This window comes from Berghia stephanieae, chromosome 9 (assembly GCF_034508935.2).
Source record: "Berghia stephanieae isolate SIO BIC M18660-M18661 chromosome 9, UCSD_Bste_1.3, whole genome shotgun sequence".
Lineage (NCBI taxonomy): Eukaryota > Metazoa > Mollusca > Gastropoda > Nudibranchia > Aeolidiidae > Berghia > Berghia stephanieae.
The window spans coordinates 47,444,346-47,457,637 of NC_088368.1; the positions used below are offsets into that span (position 1 = coordinate 47,444,346).

The 13,292-nt window shown below is 38.6% G+C and overlaps 1 protein-coding gene across 1 annotated transcript in view; it reads right to left on the reverse strand.

The window, feature by feature from the left end:
- Positions 1 to 13,292, reverse strand: part of LOC144980360 (uncharacterized) — a gene marked incomplete in the record, with an annotated part of 216,919 nt that overhangs the window by 120,385 nt on the left and 83,242 nt on the right. Inside the window, 1 exon segment of the mRNA XM_078928058.1 lies at positions 13,171 to 13,202. Coding sequence (XP_078784184.1) covers positions 13,171 to 13,202 — 32 coding nt within the window.

Sequence of the window (13,292 nt, forward strand, 5' to 3'; positions counted from 1 at the left end):
AATAATAATAATATAATAATTATAATAATAATAATAATAATATTAATAATAATAATAATAATAATAATAATATAATAATAAATAATAATATATAATAATAATAATAATAATATATAATAATAATAATTATAATATAATATAATAATAATAATATAATAATAATAATAATAATAATATAATAATAATAATATAATAATAATAATAATAATAATGATAATAATAATAATAATTTTAATGATAATAATAATAATAATGATAATAATAATAATAATAATAATAATAATAATAATAATAATAATAAAAATTAATAATGATAATAATAATAATAATAATTTTAATGATAATAATAATAATAATGATAATAATAATAATAATAATAATAATAATAATAATATAATAATAATAATAATAATATAATAATAAAATAATAATAATAATAATAATAATATCTGTAATGTTCATGAAGGCAATTTTTATTTTGGTTATAGCATAGACGTGCATGAAACAAAAAGTGCGAAAACACAAACACATGCGCACATGCGCAAATACACACACACACACACACACACATACACACACACGCACGCACACACACGTGCACACATGAGAAGAAAGCAAAACTTATCTCTCTCAGTACTGACAATTTTCCGGACTTTCCCCAAAACATCAACCCCCCCCCCCCAAATAAAAAACATCACCCCCCCCCCCCAAATAAAAAAACTCACTCCCCCCCCCCCCCACCCCACACCCCAAAAAAAACATCATCCCCCCCCCCCCCAACATACACATTCTATGTTCAAACCCAAAACTCAAAAGGAATAAGAACTACACACTATGCATAATGGTGCTCATCAAAACACACTTGACAACACAGCATTGATTTAATCATCACTATACCAAAAGGACACGATTTGAGGAAACCAAAGGTCAATGTCACAAGGACACGATTTGAGGAAACCAAAGGTCAATGTCACAAGGACACGATTTGAGGAAACCAAAGGTCAATGTCACAAGGACACGATTTGAGGAAACCAAAGGTCAATGTCAACAAGGACACGATTTGAGGAAACCAAAGGTCAATGTCACAAGGACACACTTTGAGGAAACCAAGGTCAATGTCACAAGGACACACTTTGAGGAAACCAAAGGTCAATGTCACAAGGACACACTTTGAGGAAACCAAAGGTCAATGTCACAAGGACACACTTTGAGGAAACCAAAGGTCAATGTCACAAGGACACACTTTGAGGAAACCAAAGGTCAATGTCACAAGGACACACTTTGAGGAAACCAAAGGTTAATGTCAAAAGGACACACTTTGGGGAAACCAAAGTTCAATGTCAAAAGGACACACTTTGGGGAAACCAAAGGTCAATGTCAAAAGGACACACTTTGGGGAAACCAAAGGTCAATGTCAAAAGGACAGACAGCCCTGCACTGGAATCCATCCGGAAAGAGGAACAAAGGAAGGCCAAGGTCAACCTGGAGGAGAGACCTTCTAGTAGAGAGAGCTGGGGAGGTCTGGGATGCGTTGGCAGGAGATGGAAAGACTGGCCAACGCCACAGAAGAGGATGGAAACCGTTCATCGGTGGTCCATACCCACTGTGGGATGAGGACTGGCCAACGCCACTGAAGAGGATGGACAAGTTTTGTCGGTGATCCATACCACTGTGAGATGAGGACTAAAGAGATATCATAATAAATAATTCCTCAAATTTTGTAATGGACAAAATAAATCAGAATCATAAAAATGTTGGTTGTATCGCAATGAATGTGACGATTTTCCTGTAATTAAAAATAAACAAAACAACAAGAGAATTTATATAGCCCAATATCCACTAAGCTCAAAGCAGCGTTTGTGTGTTGAACCCATGACCTCATGAAGTCGGGAGAGCAGTTCAAGATAGACACAGAGTTTGATACGACCTTTTTTGTGAAGTGGTGGATAGTTCTGACAGTAGCGCTACCCTCTCCCTGGCCAGGCGGAGTTGTCGTAACAGAAGGTCACGGGTTTTGAGTTCCCCCTCACTACTCTTATTTCCCCCATTTATAATCCTAAAAATACTCACACACCCCCATTTACCCTAACCCCATCCATTTCCCCATACCCATTCCACACCACCCCCAACCCAATCACATCTACCAATACCCACAACATAACCACTAACCTAAAACCCTCCCACTAATCTATTCCAAACCTCCACCCAACCATAACCCAAAACCTCCCCAACCCATAACCCAAAAACTCCCAAACCCATAACCCCAAAACCTCCAACCCAAAACCCCAAAACCTCCCCAACTCAAAACCCCAAAGCCTCCACAACACATAAACCCAAAACCTCCCAAACCCATAAACCCCAAACCTCCCAACCCATAACCCCAAAACCCTCACCAACACATAACCCCAAAAAACTCACCAACCCCAAACCCCCAAAACCATTCCCCTACCCATAACCCCATAACCTCCCCAACCATAACCCAAAACCTCACAACACATAACCACAAAAACCTCCCCAACACATAAACCCCCAAATAGACCCCTTTACCATACAAGACAAATATACACCCAAACCGAAAATCAAATGTCTACAATTTTAAGAAAATTAAATGTTATAATTTAAGATGGTAGGTGGTGGTGATGATGATGATGATGTGGATGGGATGATGATGATTATGATGATGATGATGATGATGTTGATATGGTGGTGATGATGATGATGATGATGTTGATGATGATGAGTGTGGTGTGTGATGAAGATGGATGATGATGATGTTAATGGATGGTTAATATTATAATATTTCTGCAAGATATTTTTAACAATTATTTGTACTGAACCACCCCCACACCCCCCATCCACACCGCTTCATATATTTTTACTAGTAAAACCTTATAACGGGTCGAAAAACCTACATGATATTATGAGAAAAAAGAGGTAAATTATGATAGGCGGGGGTAGGGAGGGGAGGAGGAGTGCAGGGAGGGCGGAGGAAGAGAGACTGAGAGAGAGAGACTGTGATTTGAAGAGTCAATGCGAGACGTCGGGTGGGTGAGTGAGGAGGTGGTATGGTAAATTATAAAGAAAAAAGACCTAACGCAGTTAAACTAGTAGTTATGATTTGACATGAAATTATAACAAATATTCTGTCAATTGGAAATATCTACTTACACACCACAAACGCATTCCTGGGACTTTTGTATTGCACCTGAATAATAAAAAAATTAACCAAATAATCGTTATTGGAAGTATTTTTTAAAAGACATTGATAAACTATTAAAAATGGGTGAGTCAAATGTGCTAATGTTTTCAATTAGTCAATGTTACAAGGATGTAGATAGTATGTATAAAAGAATAGTAAATATATTTATATTTGTATTATTTAGTATTCCTAATATTAGGCGATATATTTATAATGATTAGAGTTGGTTCATCTTTTATTATTTGTCATTAGCTATTTGGAATTCTATTTAATTAAGTTTAATCAAAGTTTAAGTTTATCAGTTTTTTTAAATATTATTTTATCATTTCTTTGTGTTATTTAGTTTGTTTTTAAAATCATATTAATCGTTTATTTCATCTACACCTTTTCCGTAGCAAAATATAACAAAGTTACCAAGAGTACAACATAAGTCAAAACAAATCGCGCGTTATCCCAGCGCTTGATTCTAGATTGCCATTATCAAATTCGTCATTTCCTATTGTCTAAGTAATAGACGCTTCATTTATCGTTTAGATAACAAATCATACCACGTTTGTATAGACCAACATAATTCGTTTTTCCAAATTCAAATCACCGTCTTCTTAAGTGCCAATTTCAACATCAACAAGTTTTGTAACAGAATTTAAAATAAAATAAAATGAAATAAAAACAAATAATATAAAATTTCATTATTATTCATCTGTCGTCGTATCAATCATTAAATCAAACATCATCATCAATTCATCAACGTTAACATCATTTCAGCCTCTCAATCTCATGTCATATGGCCAGGAACTATGCTGATTATGGTCAACAATTCGTTTCCTGACGACTCAGTTCTATGTCGTCTATGTCTTGCTGCATGTTCTTCTGAATACCTAGTCATGAAACTCAGTGCGATTATAATACGAGTTACATAAAATAACAGTGCAATTTAAAACAAAATAAGTGATGAAGCAACGAAGTCTGTACTGTTATAGCAGATATGTTGACATTCTACGTCGGTCAAGCAAATGCGAAATCCATCGGGTAAGTTACTGACTCCATTAGCGATCTGATAGTGATAGTGATTGATAAGAATAGTACAAGGTAAAAGGATTGACCGGCCCGACCGATCATCAAAAATAATTTGCGGCAAAGAAAAAAACTGCATTCATTTCCTAGTTTTTCTAAATCGACGGCACTTCTTCGAATCTGCGATACATAGCGCGTTTGATAGATGATAAGCCTCTTTACGCAAATTCTAAGCAAGTGCGAACCTGTTTAATGTAGATCTATATTGGCTTCGAACAGCGAGTATGAGTCGAAATAAGTGGTAAGCAGACTTCGTGTTCTTCGATAACACAAGAGGACAATAGGTAAATTCCTTGAAACCAACGTCTTTTTAACTTCATATGTTTGTTTGCTGTATCATCGATTAGATCAAGTTGAAACTGATATGAAACTGACGTAAAAGCCTCATTTCTACAAGAATATGAACAAGAAATGATTGAAAACAAAGACATATACGTCTAGATATTCTATTTTCTTGCCGCATACGTGTCACAACAAATTTAAATTGCTCATACAATTCTTGTTAAATAAACTGTACAGTGAAAACTAACTTATGTGAATCACTGAGAAAAACGTCCTTATGAAATTGTACATAGTTTCGAATAGGAATCAAGTAAGCAGAAGCAGCTAACGATAAGTTTTCGTAGAAAAAATAGGGTGCACTGAATTCGAAAAAGTGTCGGAATTGTCTATGAGAATGTGATTGAAAGAACTTCAACGTTGAGAATTGTACTTGTGAAATTTGATTTGATGTAAATGTGCCGACTTCTATTTGGACAATGTGTTAGAATTTGATCTTGGTGAATTGCAATTTGATTGTCACATGTTACAATTGATCGGGGATAAAAGGGCATCTATTTATTTATATTATGTTATTTAGTCATTCTTATTTCTCAATTTTATAAAACACCATTTATATCTCTTGTGTGTTATTCTTTATTTATTGCATGCATTATTTATTCTATTTAGAACTTCATATTTCTCATTTAGTATAAATTATATCTATTGTGTGTTATTTATTGATTCATTCAAATTCATTTACATTATTTGATTGCCTATTTATATCTTATTTTTTTCTTATATGTATTAATATATCTATATTATACATTATGTATTTATTCATCTATCTTTATTTCTTTTATGTATTTTTTATCTATCTTTTTCATATATTTATTATTGCCTTTTTTCTCTATTCATTCATTACTTTTCTATTTTTCTTTATTTGTTTAAGTACTATATTTTTGCCATTCTTTTATTTTTTCTTCTAAACTACACTATTTTTTTATCCAAATGGTTAAAACTTTAAATTTAAAAAATAAAACCCTATGACATAAATAATTGTTAAACGCATCTAAAAAAAAAAACCACGAATTTTAAATACTACAGCAAAAGGGGGAAAAAATGTTTTGGGGAAGCAAATGGGGTTGACTGGGTGGAAATGGGGTCGTGTTTTTGTGTTCAATCTGTTGGGAAAGAAAAAAATTTTTTTTTAATAAAATTTGGGAAAAAAAAATCTTTGGAATAATTTAGTAAAAGATTTTTTAATTTTTTTTTTAAAATTTTTTGTTTTTTGTTTTTTTTGTTTATGTTTTTTGTTTTTTTTTTTTTTGTGGGTTTTTTTTTTTTTTTTTGGGGGGGGGGTTTGTTTTTTTTTTTTTTGGGGGGTTTTGGTTTTTTTTTTTTGGGGGGGGGGGTTTTTTTTTTTTTGTTTTTGTGGGTTTTTTTTTTTTTTGGGGGGGGGGTTTTGTTGTTTTTTTTTTTTTTTGTGGGTTTTTTTTTTTTTGGGGGGGTTGTTTTTTTTTTTTTTTTTTGTTTGTTTGTCTTCTTGTTTTGTTTTGTTTCTTTTTTTTTGTTGTTTTTTTTTTTTTTTTGTGTGTATGTGTGTTCTTTTCTGTACTTTAAGAAATTTACACTCTTTCACTAAAAGCTTTGCAAAAAAATCTTAGTCCACATCAAATTACCCCACCATATTAAATACCAAAATGAAAAAATTTTTAAAAGAGTCATCAGGGATTCCATGAGGATTCCCCAATGTCCTTGCTTTGAAAAGACCAAATGTAATCAAAATGCTACAAAACACTTCTCCTCTTCCCTTTTTCCCTTTCTTTCTCTCTCTCTCGTCTCTTCTTCTTCTCTCTCTTCTTTTCCTTTCTCTTCTTCTCTCTCTTCTATTATCTATAAAAAATTCCATTATTTTCTTTCTTCTATCTAATCTATCATACTTTATCTATCTATTTCATAATCTTTTTCTTCTTCTTCTTCTCTTCTCATCTTCTCTCTCTCCTCTCTCTCTCTCTCTCTCTCTCACTTCTTTTTCTCATACCCCACCACGTTTTCAGACTTTTCTGGCCGTCCAACCCCCCCCAACAAAAAAAAAAGATTTTTTCTTACCAAACAGAAAACAACAAGTAGTACAGCATTTCATGTTTTTGAATTAACCCAAAAAGATCCAAGGGCAAGTTTTTTTAAATACTATTCAATTGGGTTCAAAGTTTTGGCGCCATCGTGGTTTAAAAAAAAAAAATATCAGGGCCTTTTTTTTTCTTCAGTTTGGGGGGAACTTTTTCATAAATTTTTGATCAGAATGGTAAAGCAAAACATAAACAATTTTTTTTTGTTTATTCTGGATACGCTTTTTTTGCTCGCCGAGAATATTCATACGGGCGTCGCCATTTGTTCGATTTTTAGAGCCGTCCCAAAATTACCCTGCGTCATACCCAGGAATGACTTTTTTGACGTGAGCTTAACTAAAAAATTTTAAATTTTTTTATAAAAAGGAATAAAAAAATATGAATGTTGTTACACCGAAAGTAAAAAAGGGGGATTTTACCTTTTGTGTAAGGAGAGTATTTAATTAACCAATCGTAGTTTTTAGAAATTAAAATTTCGTAGTCGCTTTAAAACCGAATGCCGGATGCGTCACGCAATATCAGTTGCTTCCTTGGAAAATGGACCCCTGTCACTTCGATCGCGTTGTTTCATTGGGAACTTCAACTGAAATTTTGCCGAAAAATCGCAACAAATTTTTTCAAATGTCGGGGGAAAGGAATTTTTTTAAGTTTTAGAATTTACCAAATACCATTTAAAAAAAATTTAAATGACAGTTGAAAAATTTAGGGCTATATATTTTTTTGTGAAATTTTTTGATGCCCGAAGAATTTAGATGAGTCTGAAAATGGGGGTCAGGGGGAGAAGTAAATATGTGGCTATGTAATACCCCAAATCCTTTCGGATAAAAAGGGCCTGGGTTCGAGCCTCGGGTCGACACAAGTTTAGTCCTTTGAAAAGACTCTTTACACCTTTTTTCCCGACTGGGTTTTTTTTAAAATGAGTACCTGTCGTAAGCGTTGTCTTTTGTCCCCAAAAAAAATTTTAATATTCGTTCCCACAGGCCGGGGATTTCCGGGTCAATGTTAAATTTTTTTGTGTTGACCAAAAAGGGAACCCCTTTTAAAGCCCTTGAAAACACATTTTGTGGAAAAATTGCGTTATTTAAAAGCTCATTTTTTAACTGTAACAAAAAAAATGGGGGTTATTAAACTGCCTTTTACTTTTCCCCTTTTGTAGTAATTTAAAAAACCGGGCCCGAGTGACCTCGGGGAAGTTTCAGCCTTTTTTTTTGATCGTCTTCCCTCGTTGCTCGCGACGCCCACGGGTTGCGCGCGCATTAAAAGTCAGACGTTGCGCCCTTTGTTTTGCCCTTCCTTTTGAAGAACAAGAACAAAAACTGGTGAAACAATCTTTTGGAATTTGAAAATTGGAATTAAATATATTAAAGGTGGGTGGGTGGTTGATGATGATGATGAATGTTGATGATTTTTGATGATGATGTTTGAGATGATGATGATAGATGTGGTGATGATGATGAGTGATGATGATGAAGATGATGGATGTGTTTGGTGTGTGGTGTTGATGTTTGATAAAATGTTTGATGATGATGATGATGAATGATGATGCAGTGTAAAAGGATGATGATGATGATGCATGAAATGATGGTGATAAATGGGGTGGTGGATGATAAATGTTGATGATTGATGATGTTTTATGATGTTTGACAACCCGATGGTGGTGTTGGTTAGATTTAAAATGATGTTTGGGATGATGATGATGATGATGATGATGATGTTGATGAGGTAAATTTTGTTATGATGGTGCGGTGGTGATGATGATAAATGATGATGAGGATGATGATGAGGTTGATGATGATGATAAAATGTATGATGATGATGATAATGATATTGATGAAGTTGTGATAAAATTGTGATGATTTTTAATTATGTAAAGATGGTAAATGATATGTGATGATGATAATTGTTAATGATGATGAAGTGTGTGTAATGATGAATCTTTGATGATGATGTAATGACGATGACGATGCACATAGGGACAATTGACGACGATGACAAAATGATGATGGGCAAAAAAACCCCCAAACCCTTTCTTTCTCAACTGAGACTTGTTCAACCCCCTTGGATACCGTCAATCAGAAAGCCACGGCTTGTAGAGGCTGTAGCAGCATTGCTTCGAGTAACTGCAACACTGGTCTCCTGAAACAGGGAAAAAAACAAAGTGGATCATTTTAGTCATTCGGAGCTTCTTTAGCGCGGAAATGGTGCAAAAGCATTGCTTGCTACCCTTTGGATAGACGCTAGAATTGTAAAGTGCCTAGAGCCTGATGGAATTTATTATTATATTATTATTATTATTAATTATTATTATTATTATTATTATTATTATTATTATTATTTTATATTATTATTATTATATTATTATTATTATTTTATTATTATCATTATTATTATTATTATTATCATCATTATTATTATTATTATGATTATTATTATTATTATTATTATTATTATTATTATTATTTATTATTATTATTATTTATTATTATTATTATTATTATTATTATTATTATTATTAATTATTATTATATGTCATCATCATCATCATCATCATCATCATCATCATCATCATCATCAATCATCATCATACATCATCATCATCTCTACAGCAGATTTTTCAAAAAACTTACAAGAGTACAATTCTCCTTCTCCATAATTTCCACCAGCTTCTGCCTCGTTCTGACCCCGAGCCGACTCTGACCTCAAGAGGTCACCAGACGACAGGTGGGTGAATCCATATTCTTGACGATCTTCTCACACTGGGTGCCTTTGCCGCTGCCAGGGCCGCCTGGATGTGTCCGTGGATGGAAAGGGTTAAATGAGTTCGTCGGTAACGGACATGTCAGGGTTAATCTCTTCAAATTATTACATGTAAATAATTATTTATCAACGTCCATTTTCTCATTGTCTTTTTTTACTCTCACCCGTATTCTATTTTTTATCATCTATCATCATCATCATCATCATCATCATCATCTCATCATATCATCATCATCGTCATCAATCATCATCAATCAACATCATCATCACAACCACCACCACCACACCCCATCACCACACTATCATCACCACCACCACACCACCACCCACCTCACCACCACACACTAACCCCCCCACCACCACCATCACCACCACTATCATCACCACCACCACCACCACCCACCACCACCTACCATCACCACCACTATCATCACCACCACCACCACCATCACCCACAACACCACCACCCACCACTATCATCACCACCCACCACAACACCACCCACACCACCATCTATCATCACCACCACCACCACTTCATCACCACCACCACCACCATCACCACACACCACCACCACCACCACCACCACTCATCATCACCACCCACCACCACCATCACCACCACCACCACCACACCACCACTATCATCCACACCACCACACCACCACCACCATCACCACCATATCACACACCACCACCACCACCACCACCACCACCACCACCACCACCATCACACACCACCACCCACCACCACCACCATCACCACCACTATCATCACCACCACCACCACCACCACCACCACCACCTCACCACCACCCACCACCATCACCATCACCACCACTATCATCACCACCACACCACCACCACACCACCACCCCACACCCCCAAACACCACCACCACCACCACCCATCACCACCACTATCATCACCACCACCACACCACCACCACCACCCCACATCACCACACCACCACCCACCACCACCACCACCATCACCACCACTATCATCCCCACCACCACCACCACCACCACCACACCACCACCACCACCACCACCACCACCACCACATCACCACCACTATCATCACCACCACCACCACCACCACCACCACCACCATCACCACCACTATCATCACCACCACCACCACCATCACCACCCCACCACCATCACCACCACTATCATCACCATCACCACCCACCACCCCACTCACCACCACATCATCACACCACCACCACATCACCACACCACCACCACCACCACCACCACCACACCACCACCATCACCACCACCACCACCACCACCACACACCACCATCACCACCACTATCATCACCACCACCACCACCACCACCACCATCCCACCACACACCACCACCACCATCACTCACCACCACCACCACCACCACCACCATCACCATCACCACCACTATCATCACCACCACCCACCACCACCATCACCACCACCACCATCACCACCACCACCACCACCATCACCACCACTATCATCACCACCACCACCACCACCATCACCACCACCACCACCACCACCACCACCACCATCACCACCACCCCCACCACCACCACACCACCACCACCACCACCACCACCACCACCATCACCACCACCACCACCACCACCACCACCACCACCATCACCACCACTATCATCACCACCACCACCACCACCACCACCATCACCACCACACACCACCACCACCATCACCATCACCACCACCACCACCACCACCACCATCACCATCACCACCACTATCATCACCACCACCACCACCACCATCACCACCACCACCACCACCACCACCACCACCACACCATCACCACCACTATCATCACCACCACCACCACCACCACCACCATACACCACCACCACCATCACCATCACCACCACCACCACCACCATCACCACCACCACCACCACCCATCACCACACCATCACCACCACCACCACCATCACCACCATCACCACCACCATCACCATCACCACCACCACCACCACCACCACCATCACCATCACCACCACTATCATCACCACCACCACCACCACTCACCACCCACCACCACCACCCACCACCACCACCACCATCACCACCACACATCACTCACCACCACCACCACCACCACCATCACCACCACACACCACCACCCATCACCATCACCACCACCACCACCACCATCACCACCACCACCACCACCACCATCACCACCACCATCACCACCACCACCACCATCACCACCACCACCACCATCACCATCACCACCATCACCACCACCATCCACCACCCACCACCACCACCACCACCCCACCACCACCACCATCACCACCACCACCACCACCACCACCACCATCACCACCACCACCACCATCACCATCACCACCACACCACCACCACCACCACCACCACCACCACCCAACCACCACCCACCACCACCATCACCACCACCACCACCACCACCACCACCATCACCACCACACACCACCACCACCATCACCACCACCATCACCACCACCACCACCACCACCACCATTATTCCCACCACAATTACCAACCAGCACCACCTAAAACAATTCCAACACTATAACTAAAACATTTCAAGAACAAAATGAAAGACAACCATTTGATGACCGTTTTCAATTGAAGCATTAATAAATGGCAACAAAAGCCTCAAAAATCGCCGCAACATTTTATTTCTCTCTCAAAAGAAAAAAATATACGAAAACAGATAAAATGGACGTTTCGGGTTTCCCCTTTATCAAGTAGAAAAAAACCCTCGACTGTGCCGGGATCGATCTTGGTCCCTGTACGTGTGAAGCAAAAGCTCTATCAACTGAGCTATCGGCTCCCCTTGATAAAGATTGGTTACTCAACTCTTTGTTATTGTTTTTAGCCAGATATGTTTGTGAATAGTTCTCACTAAATTTTATCAATCAGTCTATAGATAGTTCGAAGATGACGTCACTCAGGCCTTTGTTATTGTTTTTGCCATCCGCGTTTGTGAGTTGTTCTCACTAAACTGTATTAACCAGACTATAAAAGTTCATGGTTACACAAAGTTTGTGTGTTGGTCCGTTATACTTCCGGATGGCAATGTTGTGAACTCCTTGGCTAACCGCATTCTATCTATATCAACGTTTCAGGTTACACATGGTTTTCTACGGCTGGTGGATGGTGTGAGTTTGTTTTTTGTTTTGGTTTGTTTTTTGTTTTTTGGCTAAATGTAAATCATCTATAGATAGTATGCGCTTGGCTAAGAAGCTCACAACATTGCCATCCGGAAGTTTAACGGACCAACACACAAAACTGTGTGTATCCATGATCGTTTATAGTCAGGTTAATACAGTTCAGTGAGAACTACTCATAAACGCGGATGGCAAAAAAACAATAATAAAGACATGAGTGACGTCATCTTCGAACTATCTATAGCTACATCGGCTGTGGCTTCGTGGTCTTGCGGTATGGCACTCGTCTGGACCTGCAGGTCGTGAGTTCGAATTCTGTTGTTGGCCGACGCAAGGTCTAGCCCTTGGAATGACTCACATTATATCACTGTACTCAGGTGTAAAATGAGTACCTGGTTATTTCTGTTGAAAATGAAATTTTATTGTTGCCTTACATGCGTTGTGCATTGTTCTACATGTTAAATGTTGCGGTTGGCTTGGGGCCTCTTGTAAGTGCTTTGAGCACATTTAAAGGATATTGCGCTGGATTAATGATTGAGTATGTCAAAGATGCTTACCGATGATGAATATGACGGGTACCTTGATTAGGCCTGGAAGTAGATAGAGATGAAACGGTCTTTGTTAGTGGGGGTGGTGGGGGTGGTGGTGGTGGTGATGATGACGATGATGATGATGATGAT